We start from the raw sequence: 22,700 nt of genomic DNA on the forward strand, positions 1-22,700 counted from the left end.
GTGCCTGTATAAGTACAGTTTCTAATTTAAAAATAAAGTGTCTTTTAAAACGCTAAAATCCAATACAAAATGGCACCTTAACACGTCGGAATTATGCGTTTTTTCAACTTGCTGTGCTTCCTGCTTAGCTGATCCCCGATCCAAAATGGCGGCACGTAACACGTCGGAATGACGTGTTTCCGTTAGCTGTCTGTTGAACGCAGACAAACCCAAAATCAGTTGCTGAGTCCTGAGGGCACTCTTAAGGACTCAGATGGCACTCACCACCAAACTGGACTGCCTGCAGAAGGAAGCCACCAGCATGAGCCTTCCGCTAGACCTTGAGAGGGGTTTGCTTGACCTTGAGAGAGAGTTGTGCACTCCTGCAGTTCCCCTTCCGCCGCAGGTGAGTTCGAAACTCGTCGCCAATTCTGTAAAGATGCGGCGTTGACACAGAGAAGTTTCAGCTATTTTACTTTATTAAAATAATTTCGTATCAATAAGGAGACATGCAGAGCCAGCCAACGGGCTAACCGCCGATCTTCATCCCGTTCTCAAATGCCTCTATGTCACCATCATGTCCATGAAGACAACACAAGCGTGAGGCATTCAAGAACGGTGGAACTGATAACTCGTCCCTTTATGACTAATTTACTCACTTTGGGACTCGTTTTAGGCCAATGAATCTTTTGACCCTGATTGAAGACACCTTAGGACGAGATAGCTAATCAGCATGTCAATCAATATATCAATAATATCATCAAAGTTCACAGTTCACAGTAATACGACAATTCAAATTAATCAAAGACATTTAATAAACTCGAAAACCACCATGACCTTTCAGTCATGAATAACCACACCAGTTTAATATGATTTTGCGAAGTTTAGTCCCTATTGATTACAATTCTACTAATAAGTTTATTAGTCTCAAAACCAAGAAACACATTAGCATAGTCACAATATTCCAACTCTGATAAGACTTCATCAAAGCAATGATTACGAATATTAGAACATAACACGGCGCCAACATAAATTATCCTTAGCAGAGTATTATCATCACGTTATTCAATAAAGCATAGATTCAGGCATTTGTCTATTTGCGTCAGTTTAGTGAATCCCTCTCCTAACCTTGAATTCGCATTGGCATGTTGGGCTTCATGCAAAACAATTTAGTAAAACCAATTTGAAAAACATCTAACTATGGTCTCTGTCCAAAGAAGCAGTTGGTACCTAGAAAGGAAAAGCAAACAGACAATCACAATATCATTGTCATATAGTTACCCTCCGTATTTGGGTCAGCACTCAGGTTCAGTCTTCGTCCTCAGAACATCAGTTGGTTCGCCATCAAGAATTCAGCAATCAGGCAAAAAAGGGCACTTCCCTCATAAGGAGGTAAAGTGTAAATGGGCAATTTATAAGGCAAGAATGGTTTTAAGATCCAAACAGCAAAGTCTTTATGCAGAGTAACAAAGTGTCTGGGTCATAGCAAAACGCGACATCATCTTCCTTTCATCTATCTCCTATTCTCTCCTGTTCTAATTCACTTCCTTGCGTCAAGGGTTTTTCTCCCATTTTTGTTGTACATTCCCCTAAAATTTGGTTGGATGAGGGGTTGCACCCCACTATCTCCCTCCAATAGAGTTTCAATTATCTCATCAAATTTGTCACCCCATAACAGTTCTCACGTATTTTATTGGTCCTTATGATTGACGTCTTTAGTGGGTGGAGTGTCCGGTATGATTTCATACTCTTATGGTCCTTTGCACATCTTCGGTCAGTGGCTCCATTGTCTGTACCGGTTCAGGCGACCTTGTACCTGCCAGTGGTCTACACTTTTGCAGTCAGCTAAAATGTTTCTACAAGCAAGTCGAATTTCATGAGAACGGATCTACTACAGTTACATTCATCTCCTAGTTGGAAAAAAACAAGAGTTCATGTCCTTCAGCAAGTCAGCACACTGCACGTTAGAAAAACACATTTAATATGAAACCGGGCAGCTAGGCCTCAAGTCATGCTAACTAAGGCCTAATGATGTATTATCAAAAGCTTAACATATAACCTTTTAATATTAGTACAAAATCATATCTTAATATAACATTTCCACATTATTAGTCAGTTTCATTAGTCATTGTATATGTGGCGGCCACTCGCTGTGGGCACATTTCAAACACAAGTTTTAGCAAAATACATTAATACATTTTCTATGCGGTATTATTACACATTAGTTCATAAACATTTCATGTTAATATTGATTATATAAGCTACGCTCTCTCAAAACCATCACTACAAATACCTACATAAAGAAGGAGCAACTACATGTAGCTGGTAGAGCACAAAGATAAATCCAGGTGTCAGCACAAATGAAGTAAAAACCATCAAATAGCCATGTAGAAGTCTCCTATGTAAATAAAGATATCATGGACAGACCAGGTACCGCCAATTCTGTGTTTTTGAAATTTTGTCTGGCACACAATATTTGTAAACAGTTCAAACAAGACATAAACTGATAGCACTTTACGTGTTAATTCTTGTAACGTTATACTTCAATAAATGTGGTGCAGTGAACGTTGAGTACGTATGAAATTATCAGTTTTAAATTTACCTCGTAATTGTTTGTAATTTTTGTTGAAAAATGTTTCCGTTATTCTGCCGTTATTTCCTATGAGCAATGTCTTCTGTTTAAGAGCCCGATGAGATCTAGGAATATTTCCCTGACAGCAAACCTCAGGTAGGCACTAAAACTGCATTTCCCGTCATGCAAAGAACGAGTGATAATCCAGGAATCGCAAGGGATCCCGGGACGAGTAGTTTCTATGTGAGCCGCGGTCTTTTCACACTCAATAAGCTATGCCCCCGCGTAGGACTTCATTTCCCACAAGCTTCGTAACGCGGCCTGCTCCACGGAGACATTTGCGGGCCGACTCTCCATGATGGCTGCTTGGGGAAGACGGCGGCTGGGGACGGGCGGCAGGGAGAGGTGAGGTGACGAGCCCTTGTTGGTTAGGGCGGCGTACTACACTGTGACCGCTGGCTGGGAGTCAACCCCTGGTGTGCGTGGTCGAACTTTAGGGACTTGGGGTTAGACAACGCTGGACAATTCTGGCCGAGGTCGTCCTTTTCTCTCAGGGCTGCGGGGGTGGGGTGGTATGGTATGCCCTGGCGTGAGAGGAACTGATGCACCCTCCCGATATGGTGTCCTAAAGGGACGGACAAACGAGCACTAGTACGAACCCTGTTTGTCCTTCCTCTTCTCCTTGGTTCTATACTCCTTCCTCGCTGTGGCCTCCTCCCACTACTCCTCTTTCCTTACTTTGTGCACCCCTCTTCCTCTGGTGCCATTCCTACTCACACCTGAGTTGTTCATCGCTACACCCACGCCAATCTAGAAGACCTGCTCAGGCCCCAAAATGAAGCCGACTTTGGAATGCACTCCTCTCCCCCCCTCGTTACTGGCGTCCAAATCGCCCACTCTTCTTAGGAATCCCTTTTTTTAAAATAACGTGTAAATTGCCCACTCTCACTCCTGGCATTAACCCCTGCCTTCTTGGGTGCCACTTTTCTCGCTCGTCGATTTCCCTCCTCCCAACTTAAGGTGTCCTCTTTAGCTAGTCTTACATCCTATCACAACTAGGCTGATCACTTCTCTAACAACTTCTTTATAGTTTGGACCAGGAGTTAATCAAACAGTTCTGGTCTCGTGCCCTTGATCCCTACTATTTCACCTTAAGCGCTTATGTATTTACTCTTACCGTGTGTGTTTATAACCTTAGTGTTTCACCTTTTTGTAGGTGCTCGTCTCATTCCAACCCTGTCTTTGATCCCGACCTCCTCCGGTCTCCTACATTTTCTTTTCTTCATGCGCCTCCCTGTTTTGGATGACCTTCATTTCTATTTTCACTCCTTCTTTCCCTTACACTTTGTTGCCCACCAGTCATTTAGATACTTTTCTAATTTGTTTTTGTACTGACCTATACAGTAGGTACCGCATCAGGACACCGTGTTTTAGAACACTTTACTTGACAGTGTTAAACACGACACAGACCAGTATGCTTGTAAAACCCTAACTACATGGTAAAATAAAGCACAATGAAATGAAATAATTGCCCACACGTCTGGCCTTATCAAAGACCCTTTGATTTCACTGAACAAAATTGCTTGTATATATATATATATATATATATATATATATATATATATATATATATATATATATTTTGCATCCATACACACACGGGGGATCTGTTGGCTGACCCCTTTATTCATTGGTCTGCTTTTGTTTTATTCACATTTTCTTCCACCCACTGCGGTGTAAGGCAAAGGGCAGTGGCAGGTGCTTCTTAATAAACTGAGCTCCCTGTTATAACTCTTGGTGTGTGAACGCCGTAGAGGAATGCTTTCATATTATTGTGATGCAGCACATATTGGGGAAAGACTCGGGGACGTCCAACAGCCCAAAAGTAGACGTAAAAGAGTTGTTGCTAACATATGTATATATAAAACGCAAAAAATTTGATGTAGAAAATGTGAATTTTGACCAATACTGGTGTGAATTGTAATTGGGATGTACGTTAACACACACCCTAATTATGCCCTAAACTTAAGCCTTTTTCTCTTGCATCATTTTACGGCTACCAGTTTTACAGCAGTACCTCCATATGATTAAATCAACTCCTTTGTAACCTTTCCCTGCATATTCTATTTTTACCAGCATAACACTTTTCGTTACTTTTGATTCGAGCTCTACTCCTAAACATTGTACTATCCCTTACATTGTAACGGCAAATGTTTACTTCAATCCTGGCACTATCCCTTCCTCCAGCCTTAACAATAACTTTCAGTTTCACCATCGTTACTCTAACCCATCACTTAAAATTAAACTATCCTGAAGCCAACTTGACCCCATTTGCAGTTCTTGAGCCAACCCTAAACTCTGCACTTTACCGTACATCATCACTTACACCATACTTTACATCCAAACATAACCCATACCTGAACTTCTTTTTGTTCCCACCTCGTACCCCCAAGCACTGCATTTTCCATCTAGTTTTTTCTTTGTAATGTAGTGTGCTTTTTTATAGTTTACTTTTTGTAGTCTAACTGTATAATTTCCACGTTCTCTTCTGTTTTGGTACTCAATCTTCATTAATTATATTTTTTTACATCCAATCTGCCATTGCTCCCAACTAATTGTCTCGTGTTTTTATGCTTCTGGAATGTAAAACTGTTAAGTGAAGCATGAGCTGTCAACTTATCTCCTCTGCCTCCTTTTTTGTACAAAATGAAATAAACAAAAATAAAATAAAGTGAGGGTTGGATTCTTCTTCCGTTCCTAAACATGCAAAAGGGGATGGGAGAAATACTTGCAAATCGCCTAACCCCTTGACTGTTGCTCTGCGTAGCACTTCAACCCATTATTTTTCTCCCACTGTGCTACTTTAGACAAAAGCCTACCTTTTGTAAATCAGTAATGATCTTACTCCTGAAGAGAACAGTCAACCCAGAACTGCCAAGGGAGTCCCCTTCCACAAGGGAACACAAGCATCCCCTGACCAGCTTCAACCCCATTAGGCCTAATCAGTAAGGCATTGCTTGTATCTTGTGGCACAACAAGAAAGGGACCCACGTCTGGACATTCGTCAAACACTTACCGTGATAGGAAGAATGCTTGCTAATAGTCTATACCACAGAATCACTCCGGGTAGCATTGTGTATTTTATGTCATCCACTTTGTGGAGTGGACTGTTCCCATAAGGAGCAGGGTCAGTACTGATCTGCATAAGAGAATCCTCTTTCTACAGTGGGTAATGACGAGCTGGAATGGTACCCACGGCGATTCCTTGCTGTCTATCCTATTTTCAAGCATTCCTCTCATCACCTTTTGTGTTTAGAATTGTCCTGTTCCATTTCAACGTGCAGAGACCTGCCGCATCAGTTTTTGTTCATTCATTTAACAGTGTTTAGATGTTTTACACAATGAGAGACTTTAAAAAGTGAATTTGTTAGCACAGTTGAGATGTGAGCATTGAAACAGTGATTTAGAGTTGTGGCTTAACCACATGACGTTGTGTGTGGATGCTTATGTTTGCAAAAAAATACAGATGAGATGTCGTCATGGCAAGTCTTATTTTGGTGAAATCAAGGACGATCCCTGGACAGCAGTATCTCTAGGCCTTCTTGTCTGAATGAAAGTGTTAGAAATGCATGCACCCATAAGCCACAACACCAATTTGAAGTGGTACAGTTGCCAGACTGTGCACATGGAAATATGAATAACATGTCTGCCTTATTGCCCCCTTGGCTCCACCTAACTCGCACCAATTCAGAATTCGGAGAATGTTATGACCCTCAGACCAACATGGAGGTCCAGGGGCATGTAAAAAAGATTGTGCAGTCACTGTCTGTCAAACAGCGGCACAAAGTGATTCACAATTAAAGGTTGCAGACATGAGGCAACACATCTACGCTTCCCAGATTTTGCGAACTCTTATATTCATTATAGGCAAGAACTCAAGTTGGTGGGAGGGTGGGGCAGTCGTCACTGTCCCGCCAAGTTGACTCCCACATCCACCTCGTAATTTCCGCTATAGTAAAGCTAACCTATGGATGCATTACTTAAGTCAGACCTTTAGAATTGTTTTTTTTTTTAAATACATTGTACATTGGCTGGTTACGTAGCTCCGTTGTGCTTTTCCTTGGAGATGTGTCCGCAGTGTAGGCTTGCCTTTCATAGGGTTGTCTGACCATGCCAATATATTGAGTGGTGTTACGCTGAGTGATGGGGTTTCCCAGCGGCCGTGTTCACATGATGTGGGGTAGGCAACTTCCAGGCTAAACGTTGAAGGCCAAGTTGTTTTTAAGAATGGTCTTACATGCTGTATCGCAGTGGGAGTGTGCTGTTATTTCGCCTGCTGAAGTCATATCAGTTATGCCATTTTGTCTGTTCGATGTGTTGCTAGTTCTTGTGCTGTGTAGAGTATGAGTGCATCTTGGTATAGGGTCGGTGGCCCTGCTAAGATACCTGGGTTGGTTGTCTGGTGAACCCTAGAAATAGACACCAAGTAACGGGAAACAAATGAAGCACCTGCACCTTACAGGAGGAACCGGGGACAAACCCACCCGTTCCTTACATTCCTGAACACCCCCTCACCCCCCCCGTACCAGCTGATGACCTCAGCCCTCAATTGATAAACGCCTCATAGGTGTAGTGAGGTGACAGGAGTGATCTGAACTGAGCGACCCACGTACACATCCGTACTCCTCTTCGAGGGCTTCCGCCTTAATGCAACAAAGAACTCACAGGCGAGGCTTGAATGAAACGCCAGAGATGGACGTCGGAGCCAAAATAAATGGCTGTTGTTGCACTTAGTAAATGACGGGTAATACCACACCAATACTGATGGCCGATTTTCCTGAACTGTTGTAACGATCTTTTGGCCACATTGTCCCCGTTGTGTTTGTTGTTGGCTCTTGTACACCACACATTTTGACATTGTTCTGTCCTTTTAGTCTTTCTGCGCCACTCCAGTATTTCTCCTATCGCAAACAGGAGTCCGAATCGCCTAACGATAGCGTATTTCCTTCTAATCCATCTACAGCCCTGCCTGTTTGAGATTGATCAATTACTATGTTCCTTTCCAAGAACTCATGCCGTTAGTTGTCGATACCGAAAACAATATTTCATTTGGCTGATCGAGAAAGGACTTCTAACTTTTCCTTCTCAGTCATGTTATTTGCTGCTTTTATTCATGTCACATCGCCTTAAGCTTTGAACAACTGGTATGAGGGTAGTGCCAGAACGTGAGGAGCCGCACGTGCACGCAGTGACCGGGGAGTTCTTTCTGGCTGACAGCGGTAACAATCCAAAACACAGTAGCCACGGATCTTTTGCAAAAGTTAGATCATCAGAATCTCTCTCTCATTCATTTATTTATATATATATATATATATATATATATACACACACTTTGCTGGCCACGTTCTTTCTTTTGAATGTATACTCTGCTTCAGAAGATATATTTTTAATTCAAATTATATCCTCGTTCTGTAAAGATAAATACTGCTCTTTGGAGTACGATCACTGATTGTAGCTTTTGTTTGAGAGAATTAATGTGATAGTTTTATGTGAACAACCGCCCCAGAAATGCGCCTCAGTATGTTTGTACTATGAATTCCATTCTTCTTAACATGCCTTTTCATAATTTTTGGATTTAGCACCGAGTATATTGTTGCAACTACCTAGGTCACAGTTATGTACCCAGTTACTGTTGCCGTGCCGAGAAAATATTCATAGTTTTTGTTTCATTTCTGCACAAATTGTGGGTTATTTCGATCTGATACTAACATTTTCTAAGCAGCCCTTTTGAAATTCGTTATTTAATGAAAAAGTAGGCTGTAGCTTCTGTATTAGTTGACTTTGTTCCAGCAAAGAGATAACAAGGGGCAGAATATCACCAATTGGGTTAACATCACCTTCACCCGCTGCAGATGTTAACAAACAACGGCTCCCGTCTTTTTAAAGTTCTTTTATTTTCGCTTCTAGAATAACGTCCTACAGTTTTTCTGCATGTATCTGCCGGAAGAGCAGCAGGCCACTTGACATCATTTATCCAGCATCGAAGAAGAAAGACAGTTTTTTTTTATGGCTGTGACCGTTTCAGTAAAGACTCCTTTTTGATGTCTTTAGACAGGGTTTTGTATCTCTGGCAAATTACGGATTTGAACGTCTTTTGCCCTTCTGGGCGAGAATGGAATTTCAGTATTTGTTGAGAAATAGACCCAGTAACTGGTATTTATACAGACTATACAATGTCAAAGTATGCAAACCAAAGGAAATTAACAATGTAATTTGTTTTAGTGCTTCATGACATGAATGTTACCTGTGCAAAACAGACACCTAGTTAATAAAATGTATAAAGTGAGGTAAAGAGGCTGGAAATGGAGGAGAGATGAGTAACTGATAATTTTGGCCTGGCCACTTCACAGATCTATTTTTTTTTGTACCTGCACTCGGTAGGTTTCATTGGTTAGATGCCAGTTTTTCCTTTGCCTAGCCTTTGTGTAATCTCGCATGTGAAGGCAGGGTAGGTTTTGACTTCAGGCATTGGCATCTTTTAACTGTTTTTTCTAAATTTTTGCTTTCTTAAAAGGTCCCTCAGTTATTGCATGCAATCAGCTCTATTATTTTACGCTGTCAGGTTACCAACATTTGTGTTCTCTGTATCTGCAGATTGAATTAAAATTTCATCTGCTAAGAGCCTCCCACCCCCACAAACGAGTGACCAATTTAGTGAACACTTACCTACTACCGTGGTTTAGTTCGATTTAAGTTGCCCATTTGTCTACATTGGCTGTATATTGTCTTTTTAACATTTATGTAACAATTGCTTATAGCATATGTTCCGTTTTTAAAAATTCGAATAATATGCCTTATGTGCCATCAGCATTTTGATAACAAGCCTTAGGATCTCCTAAGATTCAGTAAGGCATTCTGGTAAAGTTTATTTTGGAAATTCATGGCCCACAGATTAGAATTAACATTTTTTTCTCACTATAATCATTAGACTTGAAAAGAAAAGAAGGGTAGGTTAATTTCTTACATTCCTTTATATCGTCTGCGGAAGATGTTTCCACTGATTGTGAAGGGTGTGAATGCTCCTAACCTTACTGGAAGTAGTTTGGTAATCCATTGCTTGTTACATCCCTGGGTGGGCCTTGTTACAGGTTAATACTTGTTGAGTGGTGCTGTGTCACACCATTGCCCTGCCGATTTCAGCTGAGTAAGATTGTAGTGGGTTTAAGCGTGGCTGGCAGGCTGTTCTGTGGGAGAGATTTCAATATTTTCCTACAGATAAGCAGAAGAGAGACAAGTGCAGAATTTGTCCTGGATGCACAATACCTTCTTTGCCAGTTGTGAGTCTGGCTTCAAGAACTGCATCAACATTTGCATGTGTCAAGGTATGGGTGCGTTTGAAAAAGTGAGGGTGGTCTTAATTTGTGACGGGGCATTCCCTTTTCCCTCCCTTATAGATCTTCATTTGTTTTTGCTGAGGCCCCAGTTGTCTTGTCACAAGCGGGCATTGTTTCCTGTGGACAGCTGATGGTGTTCTGAAGCATCATTAAATCATTGTATGAAGTAATCCTGCAACAGCGCTTACACTCCAAAAGCTTAAAATCGCCAAAGAAGCAAACCTGAAATGCCTTTTAACAAAATATAAACATTTTCCTATTTGACTGGAGCATCCCCCGAATTGCACTCCCAACCTTATAATATTGTTTCTAGAAGACATCTGCATTTATAACATGTAATAATTAGCCTCCCTTCCCAAACAGAGTAAGAGCAACATTTTTGACCTAATTTATCAAAATCACATCTTAATGTCCTGCTGCCTGTTGCCCATCTGTGGCCAGATCACACTGCAATATACCTCTTACGTTCTGGCCAGTGTACATGGATGTCAAATGACCAGGGTCGGCTTTAGGACTGGTGGCGCCCTGTGCGACAGTTTATTGTGGTGCCCCTCACCCCATGACCACCATCTCGGTTTCACTCACTACCACCTGGCATATGTGCCCCTCATCTCCCCATCGCTCCCCTTTTACATACGTTCATGTGTTTTTAAAGCACTTGTAAAGGCCGGCTTTACTAATCCACTCAGGTATCCACATAAAATACAGGGGCATATTTAAGAGCGCCTTTCTAACGCCACATTAGCATCATTTTTTTAACGCTATTTTGGCGTTAGAAGGCCAAAAAGCTATGCCATATTTACAAAGTGGCGCAATGCATGCCTTTGTATTCCTTTGTGCTACATTATTCCTGCGCCAGGCATAATGTATAAATAAAAAATAGTGCAAACAAATCTGACAGATTTCTTTGTGTCATTTCTTTCCGGCACTTTTAATTCCTTCTCAGAGCAGGTGTTAAAAAGAGGCTTCTGTTGGTTACAATAGGCCTCTAGGTGCTTTGCTGGGTTAGCATCAACATTTTTTATGCTAATCCTGCAAAGCGCCGGACTAGTGTAATAAAATTCTGACATTAGTCCCCTAACTACTGCCATGTTGCGCCCACACTGTGGCATTAGGGGAGTGCTAAGGGGTGCAAGAAAAGTGGTGCAGCACTGTGTGCTTCGCCACTTTTTTCAAATATGCCCTTAGTGCCATTCTAACGCCACATTAATATATATATATATTTTTTTAGTTAATTTGGCATTAGAATGCCAAAAATGCTGCGCAATATTTACAAAGTGGTGCAATGCAGGCATTGCGCCACTATGTAACCCTTTGTGCTACGTTATGCCTGCGTCAGGCATAATGTATGCAACGGGGACAACCCCCCATTAGGGGGGCTAAAAAAATGGCGCAAAGAAATCTGACTTCTTTGTGTCATTTTTTTCCAGCACTTTTAACGCCTGCTCAGAGTAGGCATTAAAAGGAGGCTTCCATTGGTTACAGTGGGCCTCTGGGTGCTTTGCAGGATTAGCATCAACATTTTTGATGCTAATCCTGCAAAGTGCCGGACTAGCATACACAATTGACACTAGTCCCCTAACTACTGCCATGGTGCGCCGTATTTTAATTATGACGCACACATGGTGGCGTGGGGGTGTGCTAAAGGGCACAAGAAAAGAGGCGCAGCACTGTGTCCAGCGCCATCCTTTTTCAAATATGCTCCGTAGGGCAGTGCTTAATTTGTAAATAAAAAGTTGCCGGTGCCCAAAGCCCTCTTCTTAAACACGCGGCTGCTGCAATTAAATGTGTGAACATGGAATGCAGAGGCAGCGTAATCCTAAAGCCATCTCGGGCCTCTTCAATCCATTAACAGGCACTCCCTGCCCCTTCAGCTCACTCTTGCGGATTTCTGCTTTTTCTCATTGTGATGCTTTTTCGTTTATCTCTTCCGCCGTCTTTCCCATGTGTCTTTTTCTCGCAGTAAATGCTTGAGGCAGAAAAATAAGCACCAGCCCTAAAAAATAAGTGCCGGTAACAACGAGCACAAATTAAGCACTGCCATAGGGGGCATATTTAAGAGCCCCTAGTGCCATTCCAACGCCACATTAGTGTAATTTTTTTAACACTAATGTGGCTTTAGAAGGCCAAAAGCGCTGCACCATACTTATATAGGCGCAATGCATGCATTGTGCCACTTTGTAACCCTTTGCGCTACATTATGCCTGTGCCAGGCATGATGTATGCCGCGGGGGCATCCCCGTTAGGGTGGCCCAAAAAAATGACGTAAAAAATCTGTTAGATTTCTTTGCGTAATTTTTTTCTCTGGCACTTTTAACGCCTGTTTGGAGCAGGCATTAAAAGGAGGCTTCCATTGGTTAAACTGAACCTCTAGGTGCTTTGCAAGATTAGCGTCAACATGTTTGACGCTAATCCTGCAAAATGGCAGACTAGCATAAACAATTGACGCTAGTCCCCTAACTACTGCCATGGTGCAAATATGACGCACACATGGTGGCTTTATGGGGGCGTTAAGAGGTGCATGAAAAGTGGCATTGCACTGTGTGCAGCGCCACTTTTCTTAAATATGCCCCAAAGTTCTGTTTTTTTGCAGCAGGCATATTAACCCTCTATGCTACTTTATTTTGAGTCAAAGCTGCCACCAGGCAAAACTCCTATCTCTCGCTCTAGCATGAACATTAATCACAAGAGGTATCTTGACATTGTAATTGTTTTTTGACGATAAATAGCATTCGAAAGAAGTATTTCAAAAATGTCTTATAACACCACGTGTGTCCTTGAACTCTTTCTGAACAGTAAACAGCATGCCTCATGTTGTCAAAACGTCTTACATGCCTTTCGCTCCTCTTCTTGCAAGTTACTTAAAAAAAAAAAAATACTTACAAGCAGATGCTGGTCTAAAAGACAACTTTGACTCATAAGTCTGGAGAAAGAATGGAGATGCAAATTAATCTAGTGTTTAATTTAGGTGAGTTGTTGCAGAACCAGATTGGTTCTTCTCCCAGCTACACCTTCTACAAAAAGCGCAACATCTAATCCTGTCCAAGAACTTAAGAATGGTGATACTATCATTGGTCCATTCGCACATGGACCATGGGAACTCTGTGCTGGTTGGTGTCCTCAGTTCTTCACTTTCTCCAATGATTTCTGTCCTTCTTATGCAGCTGCGTTGGTGGTAGGTGGCACAAGCAAACCAACCGCTTCACCCCAATCCTCAAGGTCCTCTATTTTTTAGCTTCTCATCAATGATAAAATTAACAATTCTGCATCCTGTGTGCAACACTGTAAGTCCCTCCCATCTCACAGGCAGCAAATTAAACTATGCAAAGGAGATCCCTCTCACAAATAAGAAAAAGAACGAAAACCAAGCCTTCTCTACTTTTCCCTCTACGTTGTGCTACACCAGCCTGCAAGTCATTGAGCTCCTAATATTTTATCCTTCTGTAAGGTTCTAAAGACCTGCCTTTTCAGCACACACTTCCACCTCTAATTTTAGGTTGGCCATATTTTTATATTGGGCGATTGCCTCTCTGTATTCGGACCTTATTGGTCTCCTAGCATGGCATGTTGTATCTATAGCTTTTGTTTAGTGTGAGTTAGGCACACTTGTCATAACATTGCTGCACATAGGAGCGGAGCAAACAGTACATGTAGTGAAAAGAAATATAGCAGGTTACAGGTGCAATAATTGAAGTTTATAAATAGCGAGAGATTATTAGGTAATTTACAACTGGGTGGGGGTATTGTGAGGACCACTTAGACTTCTTTTGTGGGATAACTATTTACAGAGGAAGAACCTCCAGGGCAGGCAAGGGAGAGACATTGAAATACATGGAAGGTTGGGAGATAGAAAAGTCAAACTTTATAGAAAATTATCAAATTACTTAAAAAAACATAGGGGTGTAGTATCGCGGGGGTGGGGGGTGAAAATTGATTGGTGTGGCAGAGAGGCTAAGGTGTAGAGTCCGAGTGAAGGGAGAAAGTAGTGGGACAGTTTCACTTCCAGAGAGAGTGCATCAGAAAAGTTAAACAGGAAGGTGTTGATTTGAACATAAGACACTTTGGTCTTTTTTCAAAGACTATGTGCAGCCGGAGAGAGCTGCTGGGGTGAGAGGCAGGCAGTCAGCCTGCTGTATCTAAGCTAATAGTTTTAGTACTGCACAGAAGAACAATGATCTGCAGAGTTCCTTAGTTTTTCATATAGATACTGATGGTCGGTCATCCCCATATCCTCTGATACTGCATCTCTGTTTTCTATAAGAGTTTGCTTCGATTGTGGTAGGGGTCTCCATGAGTATTTTTTTTTTTTTAAACACTTCGTTGTATAGTCTGGAGGGAACCAGCCCTCGGATTTTCAACTAGGCATCTGCTACAGGGATATGCAATGTTTGATGACAATGTGGAGTGTAAGTTGATACCAGGTATGGTTAGACATTTGCAGTTGTAGATGTAGATTCCCATAGAATCAAACTCAAGTGATTGGAATTAACAATAATGGGTGCTATATTTAGATATGTCAGTATGATACACTTGGATTTGATGGCCTTTGGGGTCCGAGGGAATGATCAGAAATTAGTTTTAGTTCTTTGCAAAATACTCTCCATACCAAGTTTCCCTTCCAGTTGTAAGGCCTTTGCTCCGGCGATTCAAGAACAAATAAAGATCACAGGTTTGTTGTTTAAGTGGCGCCAACCGTGTTCCAGAACTAGGCCACGCTCCTGTATACTTAAAAAAACTAATCAGCATCAGTGAATGTGGAATTATCAGGACAGTGCCAGGTGTCCTTGACCATTGCCCATTGAGTAAGGCAGTAGCAGCATAATAGGTCTCTTGCACATTACAGCACGTGCAGACCTATCCTCAAACCCATACCAGGCAAAAATCCTTCCTGGACACACAACACTAAACTCCACTCAAATATCCGTTTCTAGCACGACCACGTCACTAAGATAACAAACCCTCCATCTCGTGCCCTTCAGTGCTGTATTTGATGTGTATAGGGAAAAAAAGAACTGCTAAGATCACACAACAAAACTTAACTCTCACAGGAACATGTCTTCACTAACCTTCAAACAAATCCTTTATTGTCCTGGCATACTACAGATCCAACATGCCCATCTCTCACTCAAAACAGGAGGCTGACTGTCAGCCATCCGTAGGTTTTGTTTTTCCTGAAATTATTAGGGTCAGACAGTGCATATTTACTAAGCGCTTTTTAGAAAAAGAGATAACTGGTAGAAGTCTCTTCCCTCCAGTTGAGTTAGACTTTAATGGGTAAGGGTATTAGAAGTAGGACATATCTATTGGAGATTCTCCTGTCTGCAGTCTAAATTATAAAGCCCTTCCCTTAGCTGCCAAAAGAAGGCAGTGGCAGGTGAGGAGCTTGAGATTTTTAAAGTGATGTTGGACCCATAAGGGTGTGGGCCAGGAAGACTTGGGTGGTTTGGCTTTTCTTACGTGGTTAAGTTATGTTGCTTACAATACTAGTTGTTCTGTATGCCAACATGCCCATAGTTTGTGCATCAAATTTATTGATATGCATGTTTGAAGTTGGAATCCTAGAAAGCAGTTCTGTTCATTACTTATAGTGGTCTCTCAGATTGGTGGCGACATACAAATCCTATGTGATTAGTTATCATATATATTTCTTTTGGATTAAAACCCCAGTGTATTTTCTCTGCTATATTTTATACTTAAGAGAATATAGTTTGTGACTAGGTGGGTTGGCAAAGCAGGAGCAACAGTGAGTGTGCATGATTGGTGGGAAGCAGCATGGCGGGAGAACCGGAAGAGGGCGAGGCCAAGTGCGGGATGAGTATTTGGCATGATGCAGAAGCACCCACAGAAAACTAGATAACACCTGCATCCTCATGCTTAATCAAAAAGAAAAATGTAGTTTCCCAAAAGCGGGCAATAGACTGATGCAAATCTGTCAATAATAGTAATGGTAAAGAGGGCAGACTCCAGGGAAGGGACAAAAAACTAGAGGTTTAAGGCAAGCCATAAAATAGAAGAAAGTGAATGACTGACAATAAAGCCAACCAATGTTGAGCATTAGGTGGGATCTAAGCCACTACAAGTTTCTGGTAGGCCCACAATGGGTCTTTCACAGTCATACAGGTTACACTGTCTGGTAGGTGTGGCCTAACAACAATAGCTCTCCTGCTATGCAGAAGTTGTTTAAGGCACATGCTTGAAGGAGCACTAAGCCCCTCTCCTCCAACACACACAGTAGAACTTGCTTGTTACTTGCATCCCAAGTTTGGGTTCTTGCCTAGTGTTCAGTGACCCGCTGCCTCTCATTTAGGCAGGTCTGCAATAAAAAAGCACTGCTTAGTGTATAGATCATAAATGATCATTTTATTAATTACTTGTCTGGGGTTTCAGAAATCTTATTTCACCAAAAATAGGTCTTCACTGTGAAATATTTTCCTAATTTAAAGAAGTGACTTAATTTGTAGGACATTCAGCATTCATAAACAAATGAGAGTTAAATGGATGCTTAAAAAAATACTTCCACGATGATAGTGCTGCTTTCAGAGGATTAATCCACACAACCAGGTGTTTTGCTTCACTAATGACTGAGCTGAAACACTCATACACTGACAAACATCTCTGGAATGCTCTTCTTAGTCCAAAGAAGACATTTATCATTTCACTCTGAAAGGTTACGAAAAGGATATTAGCATGCTGAAAGCACACGTTTAAAAATGGTCACAGCAATGAGATCAAAAAATGTACAAATGAGTCTCCACTGCAATATACACAGCAAATATATGTATCTATATTATAATGCAAATCAAATAATGAATTAAAAAATATGCATCACCATGAGGAAAGGACACAACTGCTTCATTTCCCTCCTATTCAGCATCAGATCGCCAGATCCAAGAATCGATCAAGGAGAGAGAGAGAGCGAGATCAATTATCCTCATGGGAAGGATGACTAACTCCAGCGTCCTGGATATGCCTAAGATCTGCAAATACTCTGTCCCTGGTCCATCTGGCCTCAGCCTCTTATACTTAAAACAAACATGAGGAAAAGTCTAGAGCCTCCCTCTCCCTGCAGAAGTTTATTTATTCAAAAAATGCTGATTGCTTTAGGCCAGCTTTGAAAATAACACGTCGGGACTTAGCCACCATCCCAAGGTGCCAATTCAAAACAAGACCGTTCCCTGGCGTCTTAGTACATTCTTATCAGCCTAAACCCTTGGTGGGAAAGAACACAAAAAATAAAAACGTGCACATTGTACAATGTGGAAAACTACTTGCACCTTTTAACGTGGCAGCGGCTAATGCTAAAATAAAGTCAATAGGCAAAATGAACTGGTGGTCACTAATGTGACTGTGTGCTGCTAGGCTAAGTGCAACTTGGAGTCAGTGGTCAAAACTCACAAATCAGTACACCAGCTCAAACCTTGCAGGCTGATTCTCGATTTACTCCTGTACCACGGAATCCTCCCCAGTGTGTGAAAACAAACATTGTAAATGCCGAACTGTCAGCAAAAAGTTAAATATACTGCTCTGCACCGCAGTTTATTTTCTTTTTTGTCTTGTTAAACCTACTCTCCATTGTCAGTGTGCAACAAAAGGATAGCACGTTACAATACATGTTTTATTTTCTTAGAATGCTACTTTCCATTTAAAATTTCATTTACAACAGTGCACATTGTTGCATGGAAACACATTTTTAAATAATTAGCACATTTGTTCCCAACAAATAAGCATTTCTTAAAACATTGACAGAAATACCTGCAGTCTTGGGCAAGCAGTGAATACTAGAAATAAAACTGGAAAACACTCCAAATCTCCCTAGAGTACTAAAATCAATTGAATCATGATATATGAAAAATACAGAATATCTAACGCATAATATGGTCCTACATTGCCATCTTTTGGTTCAATTCAAATTTTTAATCCACTTTGCCTTTTGGTCTCTTGATTTATGTCGTCACTAGAACCCCTTAATGGGTCATTCTAGATAGTGTCATATTTTGCCACATATGGACTTTTGCTATGATGCCATACTTGCATGTAGCAGTTAAACCATTAAAATTAGGCCTGTTCTTTTTAAGAATCCAGTACTTTCTTGAAACATTTGGATGTGACCTGCACTTTATCACCTGTGTACATCATCTGTGACGTGCACTCCGTGCCCTCTGTTTAAGGCGATGTTAGAAATATAGAAAAACCTAAATCTTGAGGAATTTGATGTAAGCTTTTGGCGTTCCTTTATCTTCCAACATTGGGTAACACTGGGAAGTAGCTATAAACCATGCTTTCTAGCAAGCATAACAGATTATTTCATCTGCAGGAAAGCATGCTAAATTAAAGTAAATAATAAAGTCCAAACGACCTAATAGCTTAACGGATTGTGATGCTTTGGGGAGGTTTAAGGAAACCTGTTTGTTGTTTTTGCCTGAAGATCCATGAAAAGAGGTAGAATTGTAGATGAGCATGGTGTAGGATTCCCCAGCACTGCTTATTAGGATGAGTGTTTGCCTTGTGTTCGCTTAAGTGAAGAACAATGGCTTCATAACAGCTGGAGTATTGAAATGTTTAATCTTCAATTTGACATTTACATAGGCTATTGACATCATAGTAATCTTATTTTAGGGTTTGGGAATAGGTTTCTTAACGAAGCACCTTACCCTCCCAAAACAGTCATAAATTAAAAAAGAAAAAAGTGGATTGAAGTAACTTGGATGTTTTAATTCTCACACATTGGAAAACTGAAGTTACCCTTTGTTAAAAGCAGGCCTATCCGAGTGTTCGGCTGTGGCGTGTAACAATGTCTCAGTTCTCATGTAGTATTGAACCGCGTTGTCTCATATGCTTGAGGTCATGGTGTCTTGCGCCTTATCTACGAGACATTATTGACCTACAGTGGGGTCGTCATGGCAGTAGCCGGCAGTATTCTGATCTGTGCACCTGCTCTTCGTTGATGAAGTGGTGTTTTAAAGCTGAACTAAGTATTTGAATGTTTCACTCCTATGAGGACTGTCGTTCTCCTAGTACCATTCGTTGCTTAATTGGCGATATTCTCCGTTATTTTTGGAGACTTCACGATTGCCAGATGTGTCGTGGAAGGTAGATCAAGGATGACTATCTCGGCTGCATTTTGGCATTCTAAATCTGGATCTATTTTAATGTGTAAGGGTGCTGTTGAGCTAAAGTACAATTAGTATTTCGCTTTATTCTTGTTTGCTCGTTTTGATGTTAGGAAGTGGCCTGAAATCGCACTAAGATATTGGCGTATCTGCCTTTTTAATTGCTTGCTTTTTAATCCCGGGATGGAAATAACAGTTCTTTTTAAATCGGCTGAAAAGCTACGAACACTAGGGGAACCATAACTAGTACACCGTTTGTGTGTATTGATTTTCTGCTTGTTATGATTTGGTTTCGTTGAGTTTCTTTTCGGCTAATCTTAACCTCTAATTTGAATAGTAGTTACTTTGGTCATCGAGCCGTACGCTTCACTGAGCATCGTGTGTGTAAACATTGGAAGCTATCCAAACCAAACATGATGCCAGCAGGCCAGGCAGCTTGTAATGATGTGAACCACATCCGTTTACAATAACATTATTTCCTTGGCAGTGATAGCCGATTGTTGTTGATGCTGCAGGGTTTTGCTGGTGTTAACAGCATGCGGGTTTTGTTGTTTTACATTTTTTCTGATGGCAACAAATGGGCTGAGTATTTAATCTCAGCTGCTTGATCCCCTCACCTCTTTGTAAACAATTAACAAAGAATGGCCCAGCTACTTGTTTGTAAAGTGGTGTACACTTTGTATCACCCCACCAACATGCTGTACGACTTTACATCCATGTTCTTACTTTATGTGCACATACTTCCTCTCTTACAATTTGTTCAGTAGTTCATTGTAGGATAGTTACCGAACCGTTTTTGCAAAGACAGAATTTTCAAGGGTGAGAATCAGCAGTTAGAAAAAGATCAGAAGTTCAGAGCCACAAGGAGCTGTAGTGAAGCAACATGTTTTTAGGTTCCATGTCAGAATATATCCTCAAGGCTTGGTTGGGTTGTGCATTCCACCACAGAGTATTGCCAGATACTATTTGTTTACAGAAAGGAAACTCTCAATTTTGCTGAGTGCTCGAAGGCCACTTGAAAAGCCAACACTGATTAAAGTCCGAAAAATACTTCTCTTAACCTGCTGGTTTTCCACGCAGGCTTAGTTAAGCCTGCCCTGCATTTTGCACAAACCGATCCCAGAGCAGAAATAATGCAGTACCTGCCATGTATTTGTTTTGTGGTCCATCTACTGTAGTAGAGTCCTGGGATTAGCTGTGGGTATTCCGCCCTGGCATAAGATTCCGCTCAGCTGAGCGCCCACATGGTAATTGACATCACTAGGCCAGAAAACCGGGCCCAGATCCTTATAACATGGATACGACTTGAACGAGCATGTTAAAGGACGAGGGGGGCGTTTAGAAGTGGTGTGCTTGGCTTGAGTAAAGGCCTTTGATAAAAATGTAATTTTTTGCACAGTTTTTAGTGAAAGCGTGTGTCACACAGAAGCAACACTTGAATAATTTCTGAGGAGTTTTACCCCAGGCACTGTTGTTCGCCCTTCGCCTAATTTGCAAGCCTTACCTGTATGCAATACCCCGGCCCATGTTAATTCACATATGAGTCCCAAACGACATAGACAGTTTGTATACATATTATCTGCTACAATGAAGGGCCTGGCAGTGACGTTCGAACTGTTGGGCCTTTAAAAGGCCTCCTTCATAATGCCACTTGATCACCATTACTTTGCCTGAATGGTTTGGTATTTATCCGATCTTTTTCTAATTCATTTTAAAAATATGCTGCAAGAAGTACCCTCACCTGGGCTGAATTAATAACAAAAATGAAACTGAGTAATAGATCTAGGAGGTTAGTAACTGTGGTTCTTGGTCTATCACCCTTTAGGAAATAGTGGCACTAAAGTGCTAAACCAGTGAGATTGCATTGCTCTTTCTTTATCTCTCGCTCTCGATGATTTCCACCTGCTAATTTTAAAAAGATGTCTGTAAAGGATAGGCAGTGTCCTGAAGGTAAAATCCTTTATTAACGACCTCAGCAGCTCAGCGTAGCCCACTCATGGCCGAGCTTCAGCTGTCAGTCCCTTCTTAACCAACCACCTTCCAGAGTCTAGGATGTTAGTCATAAGGAAAACCTAAAATAACGCGGAAAACCTAGAATAACACCTATTAGAGTACCCTTTTTTTTTAAAAAAAAGAGTTTTTGCAATGTACAAAACGTGCCCAGCAAGACAAAACAAAATTGCTAACTTGCATTCTCTATACTTGACCTTTTTAGGGTCGAGCCTGCGTTGCATGCGCTCGCGCATGCGTATCGCAGCGAGACTCTTTAGTATTCAGAAAAGGGCTCGGAGCCCTGTCAACGTCAGGTCAGTGTTTTTTATTGGTTTGTGGGCTTGCCTAATAAAATCTGCTTGCTTTCATTAGTCAAAAGCACGCATATGTCATGCCTTTTCTGGTGGCTAGCCCTCCTCGAGCGCAGCGACCAACTACAGAAAACATGCGAGGCTCGCTGTTTTCCATCGGGCTCGTGGACTTCTTTTTCTCTAATTTATGAGCGCGATCTCGCTTGGCAGAAGTCGAGCGCTTTACATAGTTAATTGCACTTTTTCGGGTTACGTATATAAATGCACTTTTGCCCGATAGGTGAAAAGTCGGGTTTGGAGTTTACAACGCTATCAGCTCTAACATGAGCAAACGCGAGACCCGTTGCATTGCAAATGCTTGTTTATATTTTGCCATGTCTTCTTTTCTTACTTTGCATTCATGTTTTATTATTGTTTTGCTCCTCGCCCCCGTTCTCCAAAGATGACTATTATCTTGTTCTAAATATTGCAAGGCAACATCGTTTCTTATGTGTAATTTTCAAAATTATACTTTAACACAATTGTGCAGTACACCCCCATCCCCTCTAGTCCGTCCCACTCTATCCAAACCACTCACCCCAATCCACCACACTCCAATCCCCTCTCCCCATTTCAATCCAAAACAATTTGCCCCGCCGTGAACTATAAAAATCTGTCCCAATCCAATACAGCAATCCAAAACAATCTGCCCCAATCCAATACAGCAATCCAAAACAATCTGCCCCATTCCAATTCAAAACAATTTCCCCACTCTAGCCTGCCCACTCCATTCCAAAGCAATCTGCCCCACTGCAGTCTAAGACAATCTGCTCCACTGCAATCCACCACACTCCACTCTACCTCATTCTAACCCAATCCACCAAACTCCAATATTCCCAACCCACCCCAATATGCCCCCTTCAATCCAAAACAATCTGCCCCACCCCATCCAAAGCAATCTGCCCACTCCATCCAAAACAGTCTGCTCCAATCCAGTCCCCCACTCCAATCCGTCCCACTCCACTCCGATAAGGCCACACTCCAATCTGCCCCAATCCATTCCATGCCAATCCAGTCCACCACATTCAATCCAATCCACTAAACTCCATTCCACCCTTCTCCACTGCATTCCAATTCACCTCACTCCAGTCTGATTCACCCCAACCCAATACATCCATCCACCCCAACCCAATACATCCATCCACCCCATTCCAATCCACTCCACCCCATTTACATCTAGTCTGCTCCAATCCACCCACTCCAGTTCAGTCCACTCCTCTCTAGTCCAGTCCAATACACCCCGCTCTATCCCAGTCCAATCCATCCCTCTCCAAACCATCCAGCCCACCTCACTCCAGTCCAG

At 41.7% G+C, this 22,700-nt stretch overlaps 1 protein-coding gene across 1 annotated transcript in view; it reads left to right on the top strand.

The window, feature by feature from the left end:
- The first annotated feature begins 2,803 nt into the window (after nucleotides 1-2,803).
- Nucleotides 2,804-22,700, top strand: part of TMEM11 (transmembrane protein 11) — a 35,570-nt gene continuing 15,673 nt past the window's right edge. Inside the window, exon 1 of the mRNA XM_069210039.1 lies at nucleotides 2,804-2,956. Coding sequence (XP_069066140.1) covers nucleotides 2,907-2,956 — 50 coding nt within the window. The 5' untranslated portion in view covers nucleotides 2,804-2,906. The remainder of the gene's footprint in view (nucleotides 2,957-22,700) is intronic.

This window comes from Pleurodeles waltl, chromosome 10, assembly GCF_031143425.1.
Source record: "Pleurodeles waltl isolate 20211129_DDA chromosome 10, aPleWal1.hap1.20221129, whole genome shotgun sequence".
Classification (NCBI taxonomy): Eukaryota; Metazoa; Chordata; class Amphibia; order Caudata; family Salamandridae; genus Pleurodeles; species Pleurodeles waltl.